Here is a 19,502-nt window from a genome sequence, read left to right as displayed (position 1 = left end):
CACTTGGCTATGGACTTGCAGAGCCTTGGCAAGTCCAAAATCTGCAAGGTAGCTTGGCAGGCTGGAGACTCTTAGGAAAGAGTTACAGTTTGAGTCCAGAGGCACTCTGCTGGCAGAATTCCCTCTCTTCCTGGGAGGTTAGTCTTTTTCTAGTAAGGCCTTTAACTGATTGATGAAGTCCATTCACATTAAGGAAGTAATCTCCTTTACACAAACTTCATCACGGTCAGTTTAAATGGACCTTCAGTTTAAAACAACTTTACAAAAACACCTGGAATGTTTGACCAAATATCTGGACACTATAGCCTAACCACACTGACACATGAAATTAACCATGACAAGTCCATTCCTTGTCAACCTGGCACACATACTTAATCTCCAAATAAGACAATAACAAGGTCTTACTTCCAGTGTGATACAACTGCCCTTCCTTCACCAATATTCTGCTGCATTTAACCCTCTACTCAGAAGAGGATGCAAAGCCCTTAGGTGATGTTTACTCTCCTCTTTGATAGCCTGGAAAATAAATATTATGATGTAAAGTTACCAATATTTAAATACTATAAGATAAAGTAATGTAACTTATGTTATATGATAAAGGGATAAGAAAGGGGAGAAAACAAAGATATGTGCTATATAAACACACCCCACACACAAACATACTCAATACAAAATAAGAAAGAAACACTCGGGCGGCCCCTGTGGCTCAGTTGGTAAGGCGCCAGCCCCATATACTGAGGGTGACAGGTTCAAACCTGGCCCCAGCTGAACTGCAACCAAAAAATAGCCGGGCGTTGTGGCGGGCGCCTGTAGTCCCAGCTACTTGGGAGGCTGAGGCAAGAGAATCACTTAAGCCCAGGAGATGGAGGTTGCTGTGAGCTGTGTGATGCCATGGCACTCTACTGAGGGCCATAAAGTCAGACTCTGTCTCTACAAAAAAAAAAAAAAAAAAAAGAAAGAAACACTCAACAGTCCTTGTTTTTATAACTGGTCATGTGGTCATAGCTAGTTTTATAATTTCCTTTTTTTACTACCCATTCCATGGCCTCTTTGCCCTCTGAAAGCATCTGAGCTGGTGGGGTGACCCAAATCTTCAAACTGAACACTCAGGTCCATTAGCAGTCCTGCCTTGCAATTTTCCACTGACTTTAATCCCAGGGCATGTTAATGTTAAGAAATGCACTAAGGGATCTCCTCTATTCCAGACATAGTCCTCCTGACCTCCACTGTCACATTGAGTGTGTATAGTTTTGGCCCCACCTTCTTACAAGCAGCCCTGTCTTGAAATCTTCTCAGGTCCTGATTCCAGGTCATGCTCAGGGTGGTCTCTGAATATTTCTCATCATGTTCAGGCAGGTTCCTATGCTCATTCATGCCCACACATACCTGGCAGAGCTCAAACTGGAGTCACTGAGAGCTGCCCTTTGCCATCATTTTTTTAATGTACCCTTAAGCAGCAGCATCTACCCTTGATCCTCTGCTTGTCATAAGGCCAAACTCACAGACATTTTAAGCTGAAAACAAATAGTTACAAAGCTGAACTTTGCCTGTTCAATGATAAACATACAAGTTCCAGAACCCCTAATTATATTTTAACATTAGGTAGCTTTACTTTTATTGTGTGTGAGAATTTCCCTTCCTAGCTAGTGGCAAGCATTGAAAAAATACATAGATAGCCTGGAAGAGGTATCCAGGGGTGTCTATTACAGCCTGTTAACTGAGAATTAAGAGGGCTTCAAGGTATCTGGCTGGTCACTTGCTTGGAGAGGATTGCGGCTGATTGTGCTGAGGGAGACTTGCAGCATCCACCCTCTAAGGTGAGAGCTATCCGCAGAAGGAAATGCTTGGAGCCTTGGGGAGAACCTGATGGAAGGGAGGTGTACGTACAGAAGGAGTGGGTAGACCTTTAGGAAGAGGTACCGGCACCCCCAAAACAGAGAGGCAGCAGCTTTTCTATTAGATTTCCTTTTTGAAATAGCAGGCTTGGTCCTGGTAGCAATAAGCAGAAATAATGTTATTCTTGGGGAGTAAAATTGGGGAAATAATTAACTAAAATAAGCACATGGTTTTGTATCTTGTTTCTAAAAACAGCTTATTGTAATATATTCGAAATTTTTTGAAAAAATCGAAGTTCAGAGAATTAGTCAGTTGGAGAATCTTGTCACATATTTTTGTCTTTCAAAGTTTACAAGGTCAGTTAGAACCTACAACTTTCCTACTTGAGGGCATTCACAGCTGACATCCTCTTTGTACTCATTGAAAGAAATTCCAGGGCAGCACCTGTGGCTCAAGGAATAGGGCGCTGGCCCCATATATCGGAGATGGCAGGTTCAAACACAGCCCCGGCCAAAAACTGCAAAAAAAATAAAATAAAATAAATCAGCTGAAGAAAAACTATAAAAACCTAGGTGACTGATCATCAGATGCTCCAAAGCATATTAATAAAGTCCTTAAACTGAAAAAAAATTAACTTAGAAAATATTATTAAAAAAAAAGAAATTCCAGCTTCTGTTGGATTACCTGCAGAAAAATTGCACAACTGATTATAAAAATTTTATACTCCAAATAGCCTTCTCAACTGGGATTTTTTTTCTATCTGTTTCCTCAAAGAAAGAACCACAGGACAATTGGTAGTGTGCTTAAAATCTAATCATTGGAGTAGGACAGAACTGGACAGGATTTGTCCATACTATCTCTTAGCCATATTGTCAAACATTATTCTGGATGTTTCTGTGAAGGCATTTTGAAATGAAGGACAATTTAAACTGATGGGTGAAATCTGTCTCTGTAACTTCCTAATCGTGTTGTTTTGCCCTTTCTAAGCCTCAACTTACTCAACTTCAAGATGGGGATAACCTTAGGTTAATTTTAGGATTGTTGTAAGATGAAGTCAAATAATACACAGAAGGCTTTTGAGGCAGTGTCTGGTATAGGCAGTCCTGGAGTTACAAACATCTGACTCACGTGCGTATGCCTTGCACTTAGGAACGAGGCTCATATAGGTAATAGGTAAATAGACTTGTTCTGACTTACGTACAAATTCAACTTAAGAACAAATCTATAGAATCTATGTCGTTGGTAACCAGGGGACTGCCTGTACAGAGTGATCAGCCGTGAATTTCTAAGTTGTAGTATCACTGATAACAGGAACCCTGCGCTGATTTATCGTGGCATTCTAAGAACACAGCGCAATTCCCGGAATATAGTAAGGGCACAATCAATGTGAATGAATACTACGGGTTGCTGCAGCTCAGGGTGGGAAGGGCAGAAGTGGGACACAGAAGTGTTTTTACCTCTTAGTATTCTTCCCTCTCCAAAGATCTCAATGGCCTCAAAAGAACTTTGCTTAACAACCTGTCTCATTTCCCTCCTTGAAGGTAGGGGCTGAGGGCTACTTTCCTTCCAAACCTAGCTTAGTAATGTAGCAGGAAAACCGACGCAGACAGAAGACTCCAGGCACCAGTTGATAGAGGTAGCGGCGAGTGTATTCCGGCCCGGGTACCCGGCGGACTAGTGTCTCAAAAACCGAGCCCACCGACTTAATCGCTTGCCTTTCTTTTATAAGTTTTTTAGGGCTAGGGTGCATGTGAGAGTCATAAAAGATGTGAGGGACGTGACAAACGTGAAAGTCGGGGGACTCAAGGTCAGATTGGGCCACGCCCTTGACACCGGGCGGGCTACCTGTCTTCGGAGGCGAGGGAAGTTACAAGGTTACTATCTAGGCCCAGCGCATACCAAGGGAAAGATATACAGATAACAGAGCCATCTGCTACAGCAGAGGTAAGAGTGTTACAGACTGGCTAATGCCTACACAGAGTGGCCAGGACAGATCTTTAGCTCCGCCTTTACTCTCTTGCCTCAGTAATTTTTAGCAGCACCCTCTGGGTGTTAAGGAGAGGGTGTACTCGGTGCTGAAGACTCTGGCCCCTGGCCTTGTACTTGGGCCAAGAGGAACTGCTTTATACTGGGAATAGAGGAAAGACTGAATCTTGCCACAGGCCGTGTCAGGACTGAACTGGTTCCTCCTCTCTGCTTTACACAGTTCAGTCTCACAAATTGGACCTGAGGGTTTCTCCAGTTCCAAAGTCAACAGTCAGGTCTTAGAAAGAGGGGAAAGGGGGCGGGGGCTAAGACTGGCTTTGTCTGACTCTGTAAATCCCAACCTTTCAGCTGGCCCTTCCTCCTGGGAGCCTCCTTTATTTTCTGCTTTTCTCCAAGAGAGTTTATTAGTGGTGCCCTTGAGGGGAGAACAGTTGTGAAATAAGGTGCAGAAGCCTAAACCAAAAACATCAATTAACCTCTCCTTGGTAGGTTAGAAATGGTCTGGTGAGAATAAAATTTGAAAGGTAAGGTGACAGCAGTGTCTGTGGCTCAAAGGAGTAGGGCTCTGGCCCCATATACCGGAGATGGTGGGTTCAAACACAGCCCCGGCCAAAAATAAAAAATAAAAAAAAAGAAAGGTAATGTGAGATTCCCTCATTCAGGTTAACCACTGGTATTGGCTTAATCTGGGTTTCCCCCACCCAAAGCAGGTAGTTTATTTGGGGAACGAATCTGTTTTGCATGGTTAAGGTGATGATCAAAGTATAATTTAATCTATCACATGGTTTATTGCTCTGTACAAACAGATTATTCTTCTTTAAAATTTCATTTTAATATAACAGTATATACAATTGGGTTACATTGTTTGCGTTGTTAGGTAGCCTCTGACTTGCAATGGAGTCATTCACCCAGGAGGTGTGCCGTATACCTCTACATTGTACCTGTTAAGGTGAGAGCTTACTAAGTCCCATCTCTCCCTTCCCCCCTACTTAAATTTGATTGTGTTTTTCTCTCCTGTGGGTTTGTAGTTGTTCATCTAGTTTCAAATTTGTCCTGAGTACAGGGGGTGCTTGCTTTTCCATTCTTTTTATTTCTCTTCAGGTTAATGTTAAAGGACAAACAACCAGGTCAAAAATTTGAATTTGTTAGGTAGAGTCCCTCTTGTAGTTACGTCCACACCCAAAAGGTGTGCCAAACATTCCCACACCCAAAAGGTGTGCCAAACATCCCCACACTGTGACTGTTCAATGGGAGCACCCTTCCCCCTCCTCTCTTCCTCCCTCATTCCTCCTCACTTCCAACTTGAATTGAAATGATTTTTTTCTCCTATGTGGGCATGTACTGGATTGTCTACTGGCTTCATATCAGTATTGAGTACATTAAATAACTGCTTTGATTTTCCATTTTTGAGATACTTTAGTAAAGAAAACACTCTTTAACTTCATCCAGGTAAATATAAAAGATGTAAAATCTCTGTCTTTTTAATGGCTGAATAGTATTCCATGGTATATATACAATTTTTAAAAAGGGGTAGAAAATTAATAACAATCTTTACGGGGAATACATTTGATAGATGAGATACATTAACCACATAATAGATGAGTACCAACTTCACTCAGAATCCAATTTTAAAGTTCGATTGCTCAATTAGGATGGAAACAGGCTTCTATGGGTGTAAAGTCTGATCAGAGTTTGAGGTGTACCTTTCTAGGAGAGCCTCTGGAGAGACAGTTTGACTAATATAACTAATATAACGTAAAGATAAGCTGGAGGGTGGTGCTGATTTTAGGGAGCAAGGATTCAGAGACTGGCCTGAAGGTGGACAGAGTGGCCTTGCCACAACTTAAGCTCTCAAAGTATCTGAATTTTGAGCATATACTTGCTTTGGAATCTAGTAGTTGAAGTTAGTAACTTGCTTATGTGGTCTGATAAGGTATGATGTAACATTCTTTCAGGGAAGGCGATTAGCAAACTATAAATGTTTAGAATCTTGTCAAAGCTACACAAAAAAATCCCAGTGAATGGGAGGAGCAGACTGGGAGGCGTCAAATATGGAAGAAGGGAACATTAAAGGCAGTTAAGAGTATGTTATTGAGTTCATCGAGTTGATCATCACCCTGGACAAATGGCATGTTATTTTAGGAGTGTACCTCAGAATTGCCAACTGCAAGAATGGAGAACAGAGTATTTTTCCACCAGCTCCCCTGTCTGCCCTTGGTCAAGGTTGTCCCTTTAGTTTTTAGTTTGCACTTCCAGGTATACTAGTGTTAAAATGGTCCTAGTGACAGAGAAACAGGGAGATCCCAGGTACAGCTGAGGCCAAGTGCTCTCAGGTTACACCTGTATGCAGCTGGCTGCCACAGCAATCCTGGACTGGGGAGATGTGACACCAGCCTCTGGAGGTGATTGTAGTACCTTGGAGAGGTCAAATGTCCTTTCGTTGTCTTCTGTAAATATTATACAACTATAATTTCATTTAATTCTCAGTTCAAAGTCAGGATCTATGGTTTTCCTAAGTGGAAAGATTCATTCTTCCTTTAACTGCTTTTCTAGCAATGCATAATCTTCAAAGTGTATCCTGGTTGATTTATTGTCATGTCCATAGTGCTGAAACTAGGTCCCTGAAGCAAATATTCTGGCTTGAGTTTGTCTGAGAAGTGAGTACACAAAATCAAGTGCATCCTCCCTTTCTGATTCTCCTGGTTTTCAAGGCTCTATGTGCCAGGAGCTGAGGACAAAGAAGACAGCCTCAGTTCTCAAGAAGTTCATGGAATGGAGCTAACAGGTTTCTTTGCCTCACCAGGCCAATAATTCTACCCTGTTTTCATCTGCCTGGCTCCTTTCTATTCAATCCTTTTCTGTAATTTACCTAAACATAGCTCTGCCTTTCATCTGCCTTGATTATCTTCTCTCCTCAGCCTGTTTCTCACCCTGAAAACTGTAGTGTGTTGGGGGTAGGTGCATTGGCAGGGAAGCCTGATTCTGTGGTTGATTGTCCTCCAGTGTTCCACTGCTGAAATTCTGGGTAGCTCTGGATTGTCCTTCAGTGTTCCACTGTTGACATTCTGGGTAGCTCTGTTATTCTTAAATTATCCTAGGAATAAGTCTTTAAATAAATTCCATCTGATCAAAAGAAGCCTAAAAACCAAAAAGCCACCCACCCTGAAGAATTCTAAAGACAGTAAACACACCCTCGTCCTCACCAGGGTTTCCTTCACTTTCCTTCTCTTGAAACCTTTCCACACCCTCCACCTCCCTGCCCCGCTGTCCTGGGTTCAGGAGGGAGATGGCGGTGGAGTAGACGTGCGCCCGGTTTAGGGCCGGGGAAGGACGGGCAAGAGTGGGTTAATCCTAGGCTGGGTGCCTGGCGAGGACCTCCGCGGGAGGAGGGCCGGGCCGCTCGGGGGCCTGAAGGCAGAGGAGGAGGCGCAGGAGCACTCCCCGCCTCTGCTACACCCTCCGTCACGCCCAGCCCGGCGCAGCCCGAACGTGCACGCCCGGAGTGTGAAGGGGCATCCTGGTGGCCGAGGCGGGAGGCCGCAGGACAGCCGTTACAGGAGTTTCGAGAAGGAAACCGCGGCAGCGCCCCCACCCGGTCTGCCACGCCAGAAGTGCAGCGGAGCCCCCTTGCCGGATTGGCTTTGGTAAGAGAGTAAGGGTCCTCATCTCCGCAACTCGGACGCGACGGCCCAGCGCCTTGGGCTGATTTGCTTTAGCCTGGCGCGGCCCCTCAGCCCAGTAACCAGGATACCGACGGGGAAGGGTCATTGCGCCCTATAGGCCGAGCCCTGTGGCTACGGCAGGATAAAGAATGAAAGATGGACCCATCTCCCCCCGATCTGTTCCAGCTCCAAGGGGTCCTCATCCGCTGCCCTCCTGGTTCCTCTGTCTGCTTCTCCAGCAGCATGGAGACATTATTCTTTATTTATTCTTCCTCCAGCAGGAGGAAGCCCTGGGTTGAACACGCGGACCTGTGGCTCTTAGGCCAGAGCATTTTACAGACGGGGACCTAGACCCAAGGATAGGAAGGGGCCGGCAAGGTCACGTCGTAGTCAAAAGCTAGGACCGAAGCCAGTAGTCCTGCCTTCCAGCCCCGGGCTCTAGGCACTGGTCCCTTCCCGACCGCATCTCCCTGGTTCTGACAGCGTTCCTCCCAATCCTCCTGCGTCCTCCACCAGGCTCTGTTCTCGGGGGCTTGGGGAATGCTTCCTTCCCGCCCGCTGCTCTGTGAGGAGGGATTCGGAACAGCGGTCAGGCCGCCAATTCAGATCTCTGAATTCAACTCAAGCCGGCGGTCACTAAAAGAAGGAATGGGTCACAGAGGGAGGAGCCGGCCAGGTGGAGGGGCTGCGGGGCGGCCGGGGAGTCTGGAGTAGCCCTGGGCCGGGCTCAGGCCGGTAGAACCAGGTGGATAGTCAAGGCGGTTCACTGGAGCGAGGAAAATAGAGCTTTGTCTGGGCTGTGGCGCCTCACACTATAGGCAGCGTGGCCCTAGCCAAGCCCCTTGACTCCCCGCCCTGGGCGGGCAATTAGGGACGGCGGCTCTGGGATTGGCTGCGCTGCCCTTGGCGCGGAGCGAGGCGGCGCCTGCGCGTCTCGGGCGTCCCGGCGCTCAGCCTATGTGCTGTAGATTGCCGGAGCGCCTGTGGACTAGGTATCCTGATGGGACGCAGAGGCTCGTTTCGCGTTGGGTGTGCGCTTCAGGACTGCGCCCAGTTTAAGGAGGGTTTGTCCCTGCGCTTGGGGTAGAATTCTGCGCGAGCTTTTCCATCCAGTGAGCCAAAACCTATCCATAGTCAGCTGATCCAGAATCAGCCAGCAGTTCATACTTTCAGGGGTTGCAAAGGCTTATATTTTATTACAGAAGGCTTTTGCCAAGATCCGCGTGACAAGGCACGTGCCCTTCACCAGGCCTGCTGGAGCCCCATCCTTCACAAAGCATATATACCTCTGGCAGGCAAGAAAGCTGACCTTTGAAATTTGTGTGGCTTTCACACTCAATACACTTGTGTAGCCTCCACTTCCTGCCAGGTGCCGGAGCAGGCATTTTGAGGAGCCAGGAGACTGAGTCGAGTTGTGGGTCTTGTCTGTGGGGTGTTCACAGTCCAGTTGGGGATTGGTGGTTGACTGGGAGCTTGTCAATGGTTACAAACAGAAACCCCTCAAATACTGTCCTGACTATGAATGTCAGGATATTAACGAAGGACTAGAAGTAGATTGGGCAAAAAACTGATTTTTATTTTATTTTATTTTATTATTTAGGCAGTTAGGAAAGGCAGCTTACAGTAGATGTTATTTGAACCAGCTAGGACTTGGTCAGATGAAGACAGATTTGGTATAGGATGAGCAAAGCGTGGAAATAGTACAGGGCTGGTTGGGGGATGGTGCAGCAAATGGTTTAATAAAAGTAGATAAGAAAAATGTAGTTGGAGACATGATTTGGAGGGGCTAGGTGAAGACTAGGATCCCCAACTGTGTACTCTGATTTGAAATGTGATAAGAACTTGTGTATAGAAAGGCTTCTAAATTCATCAATTGTACTAATGTCAATTTTTTTTACCTCTATGCTCGCAATCTTGGAAATGTCTCTGATTCTTCCTTCTTTTACATCCCACGTTCAATCTTTTGGGAAATAGTGGTCAGCTTTACACTCAAAATAAAGCCAGAGTCCAGCCAATTCTGATTAGAGCCTCCATAGTTTCTACCAGGGCTGGCAGCCTTTTTATACATTTCTAAGGAGCAACCTTTTCACATTTCACTGGAGTTGTGCAGTGCACAACATGTGTAGCTGTACATCTGGATTACATCCATAGCTTCTGACTGGTCTCCCTGCTTCTGCTCTTGGCCATCCTTGATCTATTATTAACCTAATGAAAGTTATTTTACTAAAATATAAATCTGCTCATGGAACTCCTATGCTTAAAATTCCTAATTTATTTAAATAGTATGTGTCTATTGTGTGCTGGTCACTCGTCTATGTGTTAGAGATACAGCAGTGCACAAAACAAAAATTTCTCAAAGAGCTTGCATCTTAATGGGACTGAAAGACAAAAAACAAGCTAAAATACATACAATATGTACAATGTTATGATGTGTTAAGTGCCAAGGAGGAAAATAAACATGAAAGCAGAGAAAGGTGATAGAAAATTGCAGGGTGGGGATGGAATTGATGGGTGGCCAGGGGCTGGATGTCTTACTGAGTAAACCTTTGTATGGAGGACTGAAATGAGGGAAGGAGCCCTGCGGTTGTATTGGGAGAAGAGCCAGGGCAAAAATCCCTGAAGCAGAAGCTGGCCTGCCATATCCCCAAGACAGCAAAAAAGCCACTGTGACCGAAGCACAGTAAACAAGAGGGTGATGTGGTCAGAGAGGTAAGGGGGACCTAGAACATGCAGGGTCTTGTAGTCAATCTTTAAAGTAAAATATGAAGGGAAATCATGGTGGAATCAGGGAGTGTAGATGGGAGACTATTGCAGTGATGCAGACAAGAAAGGATGAAGCTTAGATGAAGATGGTAGCAGCAGCAGTAGGATTTGCTGATAGCTGAGCTGTGAAGTGTGCACCAAAGAGAGGAGTCAAGAATGGGGAGGATTTAGAGGAACAGATTTTCCAGGCAGTATCTCAAGTTCAGTTTTGGACAGGTTGAATTTGAGATACCTATTAAACATTCAGGTGGAGATGGGCAGATAAATCTGGAGGACAGGGAGAAGGCTGGGTTGGAGATAAGCATTTGGGAATTGGCAGCATGTCAATCATATTTAAAGCCATGAGTGCTCACCATGGTGGTGAGAACACACCAAGACCAGAGTCCTGAGTCTCCATCTTTTGGTGGTCTGACTTGAATGTGGTAGGCAAGCCCATTTCTCCTAAGGATAGAATAGCTGCTTGATCTGCTAGGTAATTGTAACTATGGCAGTTTTGACAGCTCTGGCAACACTCTCTTTTGGGGAAGGGCAGATGAGAAGTGGAATGGGGGAGCACATGTTCCTGCTGCCATTCCAAGGTCTACCCTGAGGCATTCTCAGAACGTTCTGCAGAAAGAACCTACTTTCTGCTTAGTCAATATCATTTTGGCTTCAAGTAACAGAATCTTTAACCTCACTTCCGTAACAGAGAATAAGGACACAGCATGCCTTGCAGAGCTGGAAGACAGGAGGGCAGCTGCTGCTGTTGCTTCTCCCTGCCTTCCTGCCTTCGTGCTTTCTCTCTTTCTCTCTCCCCCAGATTGGATTGGATTTCACTCTCTCTCTCTTTTCAGGGCCCTCCTGAAGGCCTGGTTTGCATTCTTTCCCAGTGCCAGGGGACAAAATGATGATTTCATCTTGGGTCTGGTGTCTCTCTGTGACCCAGTCTTCCATGGCCAAGGGAGCAGTCTCTTGATCTGGCTACAGGGGCAGAGAGGCCAAATCTGTGGAGGAGGGGCAGGTCTGAGAGGCAAGGGGGTTAGGTAAGCAGGACAGACTCCAAAAAGTGACCACCGCAGAGAATGTGATGTGTTAACCGAGGAGAACTGGCCTCCAGTTAGAATTAGACCCAATTCTAATCCGAAGCCTATATTATTTCTCCAGCTAGTCAAGCTGTTTCCATTAGATGCACCTTTGCTTAACTGGGCTGTGTAGTTAAATCCTTGGTTTCTATAGACTTTTGTTCCAGATAGTTATGTCTCAAAGGAATGGTAGGTGATTTTCAGAATGAGGATTTAAAACTTGTCTGGTTTCCCTTTTGTATGACCTCAAGGATGATCCCATTAACTGCCCATTATCATGCACAGCTGAGCTGGGTTGGGCCTTTCAAGCAAGACTATACTAAATGATCAGAGGGGAAATGGCCACTGGATAATATCCTTCTGTCTGATTAGGGATTTCAAAACTCAAATGCCAGGCAATTAACAGAGGCAATGTAGATAGTTTTAAGATAGTAGGTGCAAACTGTATTGAGTTCCAGCATAACTTAACTGCCTAGTTACATCAAAACCTTAGGCTGGCCAAACAAATCATCCAAGTAGAACATATTGGAGGCAGGCTGCCAGCTGTCAGACTTTGGAATTTGATACAGAAGCTTACTGGTCTTAAGCCCTTCAGTGTGAGTCCCTGCCTAAACCTAGCTTGCCCTCCTCTGTGGAACAGGATCTCTCCCCCCCCACCCCCATTTGGTATGCCGATGGCACATCTAGATTTTATGTCCAGAAACACAGGAGTCCTCTTTCCTAAGGCCTGCCTCCTTGTTCCTGCTTCCTGTGGATGCCCTGCCTCATCTGAGAATGTCAGTACTAGGAATGTCTGCCTCTTTTAGGGTAGATCCTGCTGCTACCCACCAGGAAAGCAGTCAGCTATGTCTTCTGCAAGGTAGTCATGCAGAATGCAACACGGTGAGCCCAGCATTGGGACAAAGATGCATGCACATTTTTATTTGTTATTTTTTAGGGGCGGGGGAGAATTTCAAGGGTTATGCATGGGGAGGTTTCACGGGTTATATATGGGGGGAGTTTCATGGGTTATCATGAGTTACGCATTGACAATGGAGAGGGGGTGGCCTTGAGAGGAGGCCCACATGTTCCTAGCATTAGAAAAATTTGTCTGAGATTACAGATTGACATGTGAAATTACAGATTGATTTATTTTGTGACAGTGTCTTGGAGTTCCTGGGAATCAAAACCCTTGTGCCCAGTCACTCTGAGACAGTACTTGCATTTCAAGGCTAAGGAGACTTTCTCCCATCCTGGGTCCTCTGCTTTCTCCTTGCAGCTCCCACCTCACACAAACACTTCTGTCCCACACCAAAAGGCAAATGAGTAGCGTTTTGTGTTTGAGAACTTCACGTTGACAGAGAATAAAGCTCAGCACAAGACAAAGGCAAACAAAGAGTCCTTGGGAGTCCCAGTGCCTACAGCGAATTTTCAGAAACTTAGAAGAAAAAGAACTCTAAATTTCCATAATTCTACATATAGGAGTCTACACAGTGAATAGTGTGTTGTTCAAGGGACAAAGTTTTTACGCACTTTAAACTACTTTGACTCCAGTACTTTTAGGTATTGCTGACTTGAAGGAAAACAAAATTCAAAGCAGCCTTCTATTTGGAGATTAAGCCATTTTCTGCCACAAGCATTGAGCCAAAGGGAGGGACTAGAGTTTAATTAGAGACAATTTGAAATCACCCTGTGGTGGTGGCCTCAGAATACAGTCCTGGCAGGATGAGATAGAGATTGTGTTCTCTGCCAGCTGGTCAGTATTGGGTAGGGCCGAGGGCACCCAGTTAAAAAGTCGGAGCTAACAAGAACCTGTGCCTTCCATGAAGGGCCCGTCCGGGCTTGCTTCTGCTGCTGCCTGCAAGGCACTTGCCATGGAAACATGAAACTTCCCTTTTGGCCACTTTTCCCCTCCTAAGTGCCTCCTTGTCCTAGGCATTGAGGATTTCATGATGATTGAGATAGTTGAGGCTCCTGGCCTCACTGGGCCTATGATCTAGTAGGGGAAGGTAATGGAAACAAACAAGCTAATTTTGGATTGAGAGGTGCCACGGGAGTCATCTCAGAGAGAGCAACATCTGCGTTCTGCATGGGTGCTGCTTCTGTAATGGGTCAGAGACTTTGACACTGGAAGGGTCAAAGGACTCAGCATCCAGGCTGCGGCCAGGGTGCCGAGGCAGTAGATAGCTTGGAATACACAAGGAGCTTTCAGAAGGTCAGCCTTGGTGCCATGAGCAAAGTGAGGGTGGCCCAGGAAGGCTGGAAAGAGAGGTGGGGGCCAGCCCTAGCAGGCACAGAGAGGAGGCTTTAAGCAGAGAACTACATAAGCTGGTGTTATAAAGATTCCAGCACTGGCTGCAGTGCTCAGGATGGAGTGTGGTGCATGGGGGCAAAAGCACAAAGTTGATGCAAGCCAAAGGCCCCCAGCCTGCTTTCCTTTCCTGGAGATTAGATAGATTAAACACTCCACCTGCCTCCTGCAGTGCAAGTTACATGGTTGGCTGGTTAAGAAGCCTACTGCTAACCTATTGGCCTAGAGGCTGGGATCAGTCAGGTTTGGGGTAGCAGCAAACAGGCAGGGGAGAGCCACCTCTCAGCCAGCACCTCATAAAACCAGAGAACAATGTGACAAACTACACCCTAGAGGGCAGGGAGAAGCCAGAACCCAGTTACCTGGAAGAACAACAGCTCCCCCAGCCTCTCCTTGCCTCACTTGAGTCCCTCCCAGCCCCCACTCCTTTCCATTAGGCCCAGAACAGCCAATGTTAACCAGAGCAGGAGGTGGCTAATGTACCCGGTGATTGATAGTCAATAATCATGGCTAGTCACAGTGCTAAGTAAACATAAGGTGACAAAACCAAAAACATGGGCATGTTGCAATAGGTTGATTTAACCTCGAATGAGGAGATTGTGTGTGTTTTTGGTTGCAGCCGTCATTGTTGTTTGGTGGGCCTGGGCTGGACTCGAACCCGCCAGCTCAGGTCTATGTGGCTGGTGCCTTAGACACTTGAGCCACAGGTGCCGAGCTGAGATTGTGTGTGTTTTAATTTTGACTATGTCTCTCATTTTGTAGCTCTGGACTCCATGCTGTAATGAGTTACTGATAAATTCAGCCTCAGAGACAGAGCCCCCGTGTCAGGGCAGGGGGAGAGAGGTGGAGAGGTGGGAGACGTGGAATGTGGCATGGGGCTGGAGGAGCTGCCTGCAGAGGCATGTGAGCACATCAGTAGTGAAGGCTGGGGCCTGGGTCACCACAGGTGTATGTTTTTGTAGGTATGGGAAACATGGACAAGGGGCAGGATGCACTGGGTCTGAGTCCCCAAGGGGTTAGGTCCCCAAGTCTCCTGGTAGGTGCCAGGTTAGAGGGTCACTGCCCTGGACCAACCTCTTCATGTTACAAGTGGGTGATGACGGGTCCAGGGTTGCCCAGTGCATTGGTGGCCTGGGCACAACGCAAGTTTCCAGACATCCTGGCTCCTGATTCTGCCTATCACATATGGTGCTGCAGCTTGAGACAGAGGTATAGGAGGGGACTATAAGGCACCAGGACTGGACCTGAAAGAAACATGGCCACTCTAACCCAATCCCTTGAAGGCCACAAGGTAATGCTGAGGATGCATTTGTGTTTCAGAACCAGCAGGAGGAAGTGGGCCATTGTATCTCTTGTTACCACAATGCTGGCCATCCGCCTCTCCAGACCCCTGTCACAGCTCCCAGGAAAAACCCTAAGTGTCTGTGATAGAGCAAATGGCACAAGGTAAGCAACAAGGGTGAAGATGGGCAAGCAGAGCTGTTCACACGGGGGTGATGCAGGGGGCGATGAGCTGTGTCTCAGCACGTGTCTCCCAGCAAAGGGAAGCCAAAGATGTCCTAGGAAGACAGACCTTCCCAGGACTCATGGGGCAAAGAACAATCTCTTTCATAAGGGCTTTTAAAAAATCTTTTTGTTTTGAAATCACTTTAGACTTGTATAAAAGTTGCAAAAATAGCACCAAGAGTTCCAGATCCCATTCACCTAACATCCCCAAATGTTGACATCTTACAAAACCCTAGTGCAATGATCAAAATCAGGAAATTACCATTGATACATAACACTGTTAACTAATCTACCGACATTATTCAAATGTTGCCAAATGACCCACAGATGGGCTTTTTTTTTTTTTGGTCCAAGGTATAATCCAGAATCCAGAATGTGGGATTTACTTGTCATGTGTCCTTAGTCGCTTCCTTTTGGGGATAGTTCCTCTTTTTTTTTGTGCATGACCTTGACACTGTGGAAGAGTACTGGCTGATTATTTGCAGAATGTCTCTCCATTTGGGTTTGTGTGCTGTTTCCTCAAGGGTATGAGCTTAGCAAGAAGCAGTGAGGTGGTGCCCTGCCCAGCACTTCATGCACAGGGAGGTTCATCACGCTCCTCTTGCTCATGAGTCTCATTACTGTGGTTGCCTGGATAACTGTGCTTTGCAAATTTTACACGTGAAAACAGTTAACTGAAATATACTGAGACCTCACTGAACTCTGTGTGATTAAAGGAACCACTGAGTACAGATTAAATAGCTCTTCTTTGAGAACTTCTGGAATTGCCTTTTCCCAGGGTATTCAGTGGGTTCTGCTGCCACATTTTACTCTTTTGCAGCCCGAGGAAGGAAAACATAAAGAAATGCCTTTTTCTTTGTTATATTTGAGGGGAGTAGAATTGAAATGTTAGGTCAAATTGAAAAAAATGATATTTTCTATGAAAGTAAATATGTTGAGAAGAACATGCATTTAAGCTTTAGCAGCATTTGCTTAAGTGCATTTCCAAGGGATGCAGAGGTGTGGCTTGGAGATGGGGCTTCAACTATCAGAGGACCCCATGTAAGAAGAGTTTAGAAAGACCAAGTTCTCCAAGGTGGCAGGAGGCGTTGCTATCCAAGAAGGAATGGAACCTAGCTCTGTTGAAGGGCTCCCTGGCCAAACTACAACAAAAAATAGCCAGGCATGGACAGCGCCTGTGGCTCAAAGGAGTAGGGCACTGGCCCCATATGCTGAAGGTGGTGGGTTCAAATCCAGCCCGGGCCAAAAACTGGGGGGAAAAAAAAGAAAAGAAAATAGCCAGGCATTGTGGCGGGCGTCTGTGGTCCTAGCCTCTCTGGAGGCTGAGGCAAGAGAATCACCTAAGCCCAGGAGTTGGAGGTTGCTGTGAGCTGTGACACCACAGCACTCTACCGAGGGCGATAAAGTGAAGCTCTGTCTCTAAAAAACAAACAAAAAAAAAACCAGAAAGGTGATTTTCTGTATTTTATTTTTCCAGTGAGTGATTTATAAAAGTAGCAAAATCTGTCTCAAATGTGGCTTTTAGAGATTTCTGGAGATTATTTTTTATAAAAGAGAAAATAATCCCAAAGAAAGTTAAAATACTTACAAAAGTTTTGTCCTTAAATTAAAAGGAAGTGAAACTTTCTTTCCTTGAGAGGAAAGAAGGCTATCCCAGGGAATTCTGAATCTTCTGGATGGACTGAGAAGCCTTGGTTACACTGAAGGACGTGGAGGACAGAGTGGTCAGGGCAGAGCTGAGTCAGTGTGCATTAAGTGTCCTTAGGGTGAGGGCTTCAGGAGAATAGAGGGGGACGCAGGTGCAGAAGGAGCCTGGCATGGTGTTTGATCACTATGCCTAGGATCGGACAAAGGGTCTTGGTGGTAGGGGAAAACTTGGGCTCCATCATTTGACGTGAATCTCAGTTGCAAAGGGTCTCAAAATGCACTCTACACTTGTGAATTCTGCCAATTAGCATCCTTAACAAGTAGCCTTATACGCCCAGTGATGGGGAGGTCTGCACTTCATAGCAGGCCTCCTGTCTTTGGACTGCTCTGTTGTACAGTTCTTCACAGTTAACAAAAATCTTTTCTCCTGTAAATCCCACTTCTTGTTCTTGGGTCTGCTTTTGTCCTCATACCAAACAAGTTCATCTTTTCTCTCCAGGGACACCATGCCACCCCAATACCCATCCACCTGCCTTCTCTTTCTCCATCTGCATGTTCTCCCCTCCCCTCCGAGACAGTATCTCTGTTGCTCTGGGTAGAGTGCCATGATGTCACAGCTCACAACAACCTCAAACTCTTAGGCTTCAGTGATCCTCTCATCTCAGCCTCCCAAGTAACTGGGGCTACAGGCACCCGCCACAACGTCTGACTAGTTTTTCTATTTCAGTAGTGATGGGATCTCACTCTTGGTCAGGCTGGTCTCGAACTCCCAAGCTCAAGCAATCCACCCACCTTAGCCTCCCAGAGTGGTAGGATTAAAGACGTGAGCCACTGCGCCTAGACAATCTGCATGTTTTTTCATTGCTTATCTCCCACGGTTTTCCCACTTGGCATCTAAGTCTTTCTCTGGACTGATCTTCATTTAGCCTGTGCTCCTTAAGATGTGGTGCCCTGAGCAAATCATCTACTGTTGTTTACATGCCTCTGTCCAGATGAAAACCTCTTCAGGAGTGGCCCAATGTGGCCCTAGCCCTTGCCCCAACACTTGACAACCCTCTGTGCTGGTTGTAGATGGTTCTAGATGGCCCTCAGAGTTTGGATTTCCAACTTTGCCAGAGGCTGTGGCTACCCCTGAGGCTGGTGGTTTACTGACGCATTCCCCACCCAGAACTCTACCTCCTGGATCTTAGTCACGCACATAGGTGCTCAGCTCTGCCAGCCCAGGTGTGATACATGATACTTCAGGTGCATCTTGACCCGGGCAGAGTAGGGAAAGGCTCTTGCCTCCCTTATCCTAGTTTCTTTCCTGTTGGGTCTCAGCTCACATAGCTTCTTTTGGTAGCCACACCACGCTTGTGCTTCATGGTCAACCAGACTAAATTTTTTTCAGTGGTGCTGCTGTAAAGCCAAGCTGCACTTGTGCCACTGATATTTGGCCCTCCTGAATCTCATCTTTTTAGATTAAGCCTGTCAAATCAACTCATGGATCCTCTAGGCAGTAATCTGGGTTACTAGTTATTGTTGCTGATTTGTGCTGGGAGCAATACAAGGGATAGAAAGAAGACCGGTAAGATATGGAGGAAGCCAAAATGAATGCCCGAGCCAGCAGGGGAGGTTCTCAAACGTGGCCCAGCAAGTTCCTGGATGCCAGGACCCTGAGGACTGGCAGGTTTTCCTACAGGCCCTTGAGTAAGTGCTAGATTGTACCTCTCCTGCCCCATCTGATTCTGCTTCTGGGTTAGGGCACAAATCAGGAAGCTCTCCTCCAAATCTGGCAGTCACACCTGTGAATCTATTGTTCAGAAAGTGTAATGACTGGCTTGAGTTTAACACATACCACCCGTGACAATGACAATGACCTAGCTATTGGTATAACTTGGCTGACCAGCTGCTTGCTGTCACTGCAGGATCCTTCTGGCCAGAGGGGACTGTCCAGGGAAATACACACTATTTTATGTGATGGAGCTTGTGCCTAACCCCATAGGGCCACTCTTAGCGCTGGTAGGCCAGTGTATCAGTTAATATTGCCTCACTCTAAGAGTAGCAGAACCCCCTGGAAGTCTGGGGCTGTGTGGCTTCAAGGGACTCCTAGTTCTTTCTCTCTGTCATCCTGAGGGTGGCTCTCATGTCATGTAACATGAGAGCCTCCACCCTCACTGCAGGCAGAAAGAAGCAAAGCAACATGGAGGAAGGGAGGGGCCGCACCTGCACCAGGAAAGCAAGACTGTCCCAGCAATGATCGTGGCTTCTGCTTGCACCTTATTGGCCAGAGGTGGGTCACATGACCACTCTGGGCAGTAGTCTGGAAAGGGTTGGGCATGTTGCTACCCTCAGACAAAGTTCAGATTTTGTTAGTGAGATAGAAGAGAAGAATGGATATTAGCAAGCAAAAAGCAGTGTCTACCACAGCTGGGCTGTGGCCTAGAGCTGACTTTGTTTACAGAGATTTTAGGGATTTGGCAGTAAAGAGGCTCAAAAAAGGAAACCCCTTGTGGGGAAAGTCTTTCCCTTTCCTCCTCCCCAGTGGATTTGAACTTTGGTTGCTGGTTACAGTCATTTTTGGTGGGGAGTAGGGGGTGCAATAACCCTGTGCTTTATGCCTGGAGGTTCTGATTTAAGTGTTCAGAGGCAAGGCCAGGTGAGGAAATAGTTTTAAAAGCTTCCCTGTGGTTTTTTTTTTTTTTTAATCCTTTTATGGAGAATCTCAAATATCTTCAAAAGTAGAAAGTGGTATAGTGATCCCTGATGTAC

At 46.2% G+C, this 19,502-nt stretch overlaps 1 protein-coding gene across 3 annotated transcripts in view; it reads left to right on the top strand.

Annotated features, from left to right (window-relative positions):
• Positions 1–1,601: 1,601 nt before the first annotated feature.
• The window catches only part of BDH1 (3-hydroxybutyrate dehydrogenase 1), a 44,358-nt gene continuing 26,457 nt past the window's right edge, over positions 1,602–19,502 (top strand). The window contains exons 1-3 of one of the 3 annotated variants that reach the window (XM_053564871.1): positions 1,602–1,817; positions 4,700–4,771; positions 14,919–15,044. In XM_053564871.1, coding sequence (XP_053420846.1) covers positions 14,962–15,044 — 83 coding nt within the window. In that variant the 5' untranslated portion in view covers positions 1,602–1,817; positions 4,700–4,771; positions 14,919–14,961. Of the gene's footprint in view, positions 1,818–4,699; positions 4,772–7,162; positions 7,467–14,918; positions 15,045–19,502 lie in introns of those variants that run through there. The other 2 variants (XM_053564870.1, XM_053564868.1) reach the window with 2 other exon arrangements.

Source organism: Nycticebus coucang, chromosome 16, assembly GCF_027406575.1.
Source record: "Nycticebus coucang isolate mNycCou1 chromosome 16, mNycCou1.pri, whole genome shotgun sequence".
Taxonomy (NCBI): Eukaryota; Metazoa; Chordata; class Mammalia; order Primates; family Lorisidae; genus Nycticebus; species Nycticebus coucang.
This window is presented reverse-complemented; position numbering and strand designations above follow the sequence as displayed.